This window comes from Limulus polyphemus, unplaced genomic scaffold (assembly GCF_000517525.1).
Source record: "Limulus polyphemus unplaced genomic scaffold, Limulus_polyphemus-2.1.2 Scaffold1930, whole genome shotgun sequence".
Lineage (NCBI taxonomy): Eukaryota > Metazoa > Arthropoda > Merostomata > Xiphosura > Limulidae > Limulus > Limulus polyphemus.
Window position 1 is genome coordinate 172567 of NW_013667540.1, and position 6150 is coordinate 178716.

General features: G+C 28.6%; 1 protein-coding gene across 1 annotated transcript in view; it reads left to right on the forward strand.

Annotated features, from left to right (window-relative positions):
- Positions 1 to 6150, forward strand: part of LOC106465393 (protogenin-like) — a 178450-nt gene that overhangs the window by 132942 nt on the left and 39358 nt on the right. Inside the window, exons 14-16 of the mRNA XM_022393285.1 lie at positions 3121 to 3249; positions 4796 to 4973; positions 5295 to 5425. Coding sequence (XP_022248993.1) covers positions 3121 to 3249; positions 4796 to 4973; positions 5295 to 5425 — 438 coding nt within the window. The remainder of the gene's footprint in view (positions 1 to 3120; positions 3250 to 4795; positions 4974 to 5294; positions 5426 to 6150) is intronic.

The following is a 6150-nucleotide window of genomic DNA, read 5'->3' on the forward strand; positions in this document are numbered from 1 at the left end:
CCCAAACTCATGCTGAGTCTCCTGTTTTTTTTGTTTTCTGAAACCCACCCTTATACTTTAAATAATAATGACAACTCTGTGCATGCTTCTGTAAACAGTTAAAAACTTTTGTCATCTGGGTCCAAGGTGCTTCTTACATTTGGTTTCATTGTTTTGAGAGTCCTAAACAAGTACATGCCCTATTTTTAAAAGTTTTTTTTTATCCATTCTCATCCTTGTAAAAATACCTCCTCAACTGAAACTTGCCTGTGATGTTTATTGTAGCTTTTAAAATAGTTTTAACACTCTCAAAATAAAGCATGTGACACGTGAGTCACATCTCCTCTTCATTATGCCTGTCTGACAATTGGCACTTTCTTTCACACTTTAAATTCTACAGATAAGTTACTTTATTTTTTGTCACTCACAGTGAGACCTTTTTAAAAAACAGGTTGGTCCAAAAATAATTATTCAGTGTTGTTATCACACACACACATTGCTTATCCAATGCTACAAGGCAAACAATAATCAAAATAGGCAATAGTGGAATCTTCTAAAAGTTTTTATACAGCAGTTAAATTTTGTGGTATATAGGTAACTTTTTTTTTTTCAATTTTAGCTAAATGTACAGTAAATGTACTTATGTAAAGTGTGTCTTGAGAACACACCTAATATCTAAAAATCATTAATATTTATCATAGAATAACTTAATCTTGGATATAAAATCCATCTATCTATTTTCTCTCCATCTATGCATGCAGTATTTAAGAATTCTAAACTTTTTAGTGGTAGAAAAATGAAGCGTTGTTGAATATGACACTCTTTGTAAATTTAGTCTGTGAAAATTTAATTTAATCCCAGTGAAATTGATAGTTGTTGGATTTCAAGTCTAGACATGCATTACCAACCACTCTTGAGTAATGACACTATCAATATGTAAATAAATTCTTTACTGTAATTAATCATAAAAGGTAACTAATAAAGCAAACTTTAATGAATTCTAGATTTGATGTGTGTGCACAAGCACATTATTGATGTCACATCCAGCATAGAAACGGTTTTGAAAAAGAAAGAAAATGTTTTTGTACTTGCACATTTTTGAGACTATATTTATGACAATCAGCAAGAAATTTTAAAACAGGTTTAACTGGAAAAATTCCTTGTTTAGGAACTGATGGCACAAAAATTTTAGAAATTTCACATTTTGATCAGTAAACTGCCATGTTCATCAAACTTTCTATAACTAAATTATAAATAATGTGATTTGTGGCTTTAAAATTAACCTCAGTTATGGTTGCAATTATATTGACATTTAAGATGTAATGTGAAAATATGTCAGTTTACTTTAATTAATCTAGTACATCCCATTAGCATCTGTAAGCTCCAGTTTTGAGCAATATCAATTACACAAAACTACATTCTGTACTTTAAGTAGCTGGTTTTGTCCTTATACTTAGTGTATCAAATTGCAGATTGGAAGGTTCAAGGTTTGATGTGCTGCTGAACACATACTGCATTCTTGGACATGAGGTGTTGTAATTGTTACTGTTAATCCTGCTATTTGATTAAGAGTATCTGTGTAGTTAGTTGGTGTGTACTGTTGACTGGCTGCTCCCCTCTGATGTGCATTTCAAAATTCAGTCTATTTGTTGCACAAGGCTGAAAATATCATTCCATACTTAGTTTGGTTTAAAATTCTTAAAGATAGCAACCATCATTGACCTAACTGAACTGATAAATTGTTATTTAAAACAATAGATCTCAACTAGTTATGGTATGAGTTGTGCTATTTAATGTGACTCAAAAATCCAGGAACTAGTGATAAAAATCTACTTCAAGTGATATTTGTTTTTTATACAAAGATATTAGGCTTGTTAACTAGCAAACATTGTTATCAAATTTGTGTACTTGTATATATTTAGGTATGCGTGTATGGGTACTTGCTATTATTCATAGTGTTAAAATGTAATGTTTGAAATTATAATTTTTCAGTAAAGAAATGATGAATGACTAAATAAAGAAAAAATAATTTGTGATTCTTTATTTGTTTACTTCAGAACATTCTTAAATCATTCAACATCCCATTAAGACAGTTCATCTATCTATTTATCATTAGCTATACTATTTAGTGCAACACCTCAGTAATGAAAATTGTTTTTTCAAGATTAACAATGAATGCATGGTAGCCTAGTTATGCATAACTTGTTTTAACAAAACATTGATTTAATAAATGTATTAGATGTTTTTGAAATTAGGCTTTTTATTAACCATATGTTGTACAATCATATCATATACTTATTGAACCAGCTCAAATAAACTATGCTGAACTTTCTACATATACAAATTTACAAAATAAAATCATGTGAATATCTGTAGCTATATGCACCTTTTTTTTCATTATCAGACTGTTATTTAAGGCTCTTGCTTTACCTTGAAGTACTTATTGCAGCGTGAATAATTGTTTTTTTTTATTAGAAAAGGAGAGTAGTTCAGAATTACAACTTAAAAACTTAAGAGTAAAATGTCCAACACCCATCTATATAGTCTTAGGGATAACAAAGATCATTGAAGACTTTACAGTGTGTTGAATTATTTTCTTTACATTTGAACTGTACTAACTACATCACATTTTGTTATATTTTCATGAAATAACACTTCAACAAGATTTATGAAGTTGGGTATGGAGTGTTTTGGGTGGCAAAAAAGTTGGTCAAAAAAAGTTTCAGATATTGCAATACTAATGTAATTTCTTATCTTGATTAACCCTGCTGTGAGGTGAATATAATTCGTTTGGAAGGAATGGATATTAATACACATACATTTTCCAAACAAAGAAGATTACTGTGATTTAAAATAATGATAGAAAAGTTGTAGTGGTTATAATGTTCTACTGGAGTTTTTTAATTGATGTATCTGATACAATCAAAACTGAGTAAAATCTAAAGATCAGCAGTTATAAACAAGACATAGATTGTTAAAACTGTATATTATATATATATATTTGTATATAAGTTTGTAATGTAAATTTATATTATATTAATTTCAATAACTGTTTCATAACTTTGAAAATTATAATACCAATTTTGCCTAACACTATTTTTGTTGTGTTGATTAATATTTTATACATTATTTTACATTTAGAACCAAATACGTGGTATGAAGTACGTATAAAAGGTATTGGTCAGCTTGGTGATGGTCTGGAAGCCGTTCAAACTATTCTCACATTTTCTGATGAACCTAATCATGAACCAAATGTAGAGTTAGTCGAATGTATGTAAAGTATTTTATTTATATTATGTAGCATACGGTATTGAATGTATCGTCATTTATAAAACTATTTATCATCCCAGTTTATAAATAACAGAATAAATATCACCACATTTTCTGATGAACATATAACATCACCTGTAATTTTTCTAGATTTTAAGGTTTAATGCCAATTTAAACTTTAAGATATGTCTGCACAATATGAATTTTATGCATTTAGTCCCTGAAGAGAAGTATAACTAGGATTTGATCATTTTGCAACATTTTGATGTTAGAATATTGGCTCTTTAAGTATTATTAGATAATGTTTGAACTTAGCTGGCCAAACAATGCATTTGAACAAACTTAAATGACAATGTAACTTACTTTGTATCAACTTAGTGGATGAATTTGTGAAGCTGGTTTTGTTTTGAGATGAAATTATTGAATTTTACAATTATACAATAAACATGATTAATATTTAAAAATTTTTGTTTCAATTAAAATTAAAATATGTGTTAGTTTCATGATTCTCATGTGTATATGTAAAAATGATTAGCAAAAAGTATATCCTATTAGTGCTTAATGGACACATATATATATATATATATATGGGAAATTGTGACTGAAAATGTTTAAATTCCTAGGCTCTCTCTTTTTTTACTTCTTTGATGTTGTCTAAATAATTTTAATACTTGCTAAATTTGAAAAAAATAGTAACAGGATTATAAGATATTTACCATTGTAGAAGCTTGCATTTAAAAATAGTTTTAAGTAAAATACTTGTTGTAAAAAGTCTTACACTTAAGAAATTTATAACATATACCTTTTGTTAAGTATTAAATCTGTGATATTCTTAATAAAAAATATACTTGTTTTTAACTGTTCACTGTATGGCATATTGTTTTAATAGAATGTGAAAAATGTAGTTGTACCCTGTTGTGTCAGTGATAAGTGTACAGACTTACAGCACTAGAATCCCAGGTTCGATTCCTCATGGTGAACAAAGTGCAGATAATCTATTGCATAGTTTTGCACTAGAAAACAAATGAAAAACAGAAACATTTGAAAAACATTTCAAAAATATAGCTACCTTATGGCTATGGTGTGACCCTTTTGTTTTCCCAACATTTATTAAAATTTTTGTCAAAATATCTTCCTAGTTCTTAATTGAAAACATGATTTCAATGTGCTTGTTCCAGTGTTTAGACTAAGTATCAACTCTGTATTTTTTTGAAAAATATAATAATCATTAAATAGTTCATAAAAAATATTTGATAATTATATAATATTTTGAAAACTTTGGAGTTTATTTTTTAAGGGCTTTCAAATTTTTAAAGTTAAATAAACATTGACTATTTATTCAAGGTGTAAAAGAATTATGTACATTCAGTAGTTTCATCTAACAATTGGCAGCTTTTTATTATTCAGATATATATTTTTTAATTTATAATTGTTATAATTATAACAAGAAATGAAAACTTAAATTAGTCCCCCTCACACACACAAGAAACATATACTGCATGTTTACTTTGTTCAGTCTAACTAAATGAAAGCACTTTTTTTCCAGCTTTTGAATGTGATCCATGTTATGAAATAGAAGCAATACCGTTAAGTTCAACCAGCATAAAAGTGAAATGGAAAATACCAGAAGACTTGAATGTTACGTATTATACTATTAATTACTATGTAATTGTTGATGAGAACTCTAGAGAATATAATGCATCATCTAGAAACTTTATACGCAGGTAAGGCTTACAAACTAGTAGCTAATGTTCATGATATTAAACTTTCATAATTCTTTGATCAAAAGGTTTGTGGAACATTAGTGAAACATTTTACTGAACAACTGTTGTTTATATATATATGAGGTAAATTTCCAAGAGTATTAGCGTTGTGCAGTCATTTGTTTAACCAGTTTGGTGGTCTGTTTTATATCATTTAAATTTCTTTAATGAGGCATATTTTTACATGTGACCAAGAAGCTTTTATTTATTGTTTGATTTTATAATAAATCAGCTTCCTATTTAGTTTAAGCATTTTCAAACTAGTGGCTGTTTTTTTTTTAGCACTAAAAATGAGGTAGTTCTCAAGCAGCTACTTCCATTCACTACATACGGAATATTTGTTCAACTGCATAGCTTGGACATTCAAGCAGTTTCTGTCAGTCCAAAAGTGAAGTGTAAAACTTTAGAAGATGGTAAGTGTCACAACCTTTTAAATTATTTATCTATTGAGGAGTTTGAAATTCGGTATGGGGAAGTAGTTAGAGATTGGCTGCTCATTTGTATAACCATTAAATACTTTTTTTTGTAACACTTTAAGAAACAATAAATACTCTTAGCTGTAGTCATAATTTCCTTTTTTTTGACATCATGTATTTTCTCTGTTTTTTAATTTAATTTTTAATTTCCATTTTGCTACTTTGTAAACTTTCTACTTTGTATTACAATCCTACTTTAATAGCTTTATCCCATTTACGTATAAACAAAACATTGTTACATGCTTACTAAACAGAGCTTACAACCTGTGCTCCACATATCTTAATCTACACTCTGAACTTTCATTCTTACATGACACCCTGAAACGTAACTGCTATCTACAACACTTATTAGAAAATATTACCAACACTTCCTAACAAAGAAACTCACAAATCCAATTAAGATACCTACTGTACCCAAACTTACTATATACTCATGTCTTCCCTATACTGGCAAACAAAGCTTAAATTTAAAAAATCAACTTAAACGCATACTTGGTCATTACAACCCTCAAGTGGATTTCAGATTAGTTTTTAAATCCACATCACGCATAAAAAAATGTTTTCCCTACTAAAGATCTCCTCCCCCATTCCTTATTGTTCCTGGCTTGTCTATCTTTACACGTGTGGAGACAGTAAGGCCTCTTATATTGGCAAAACCAAAT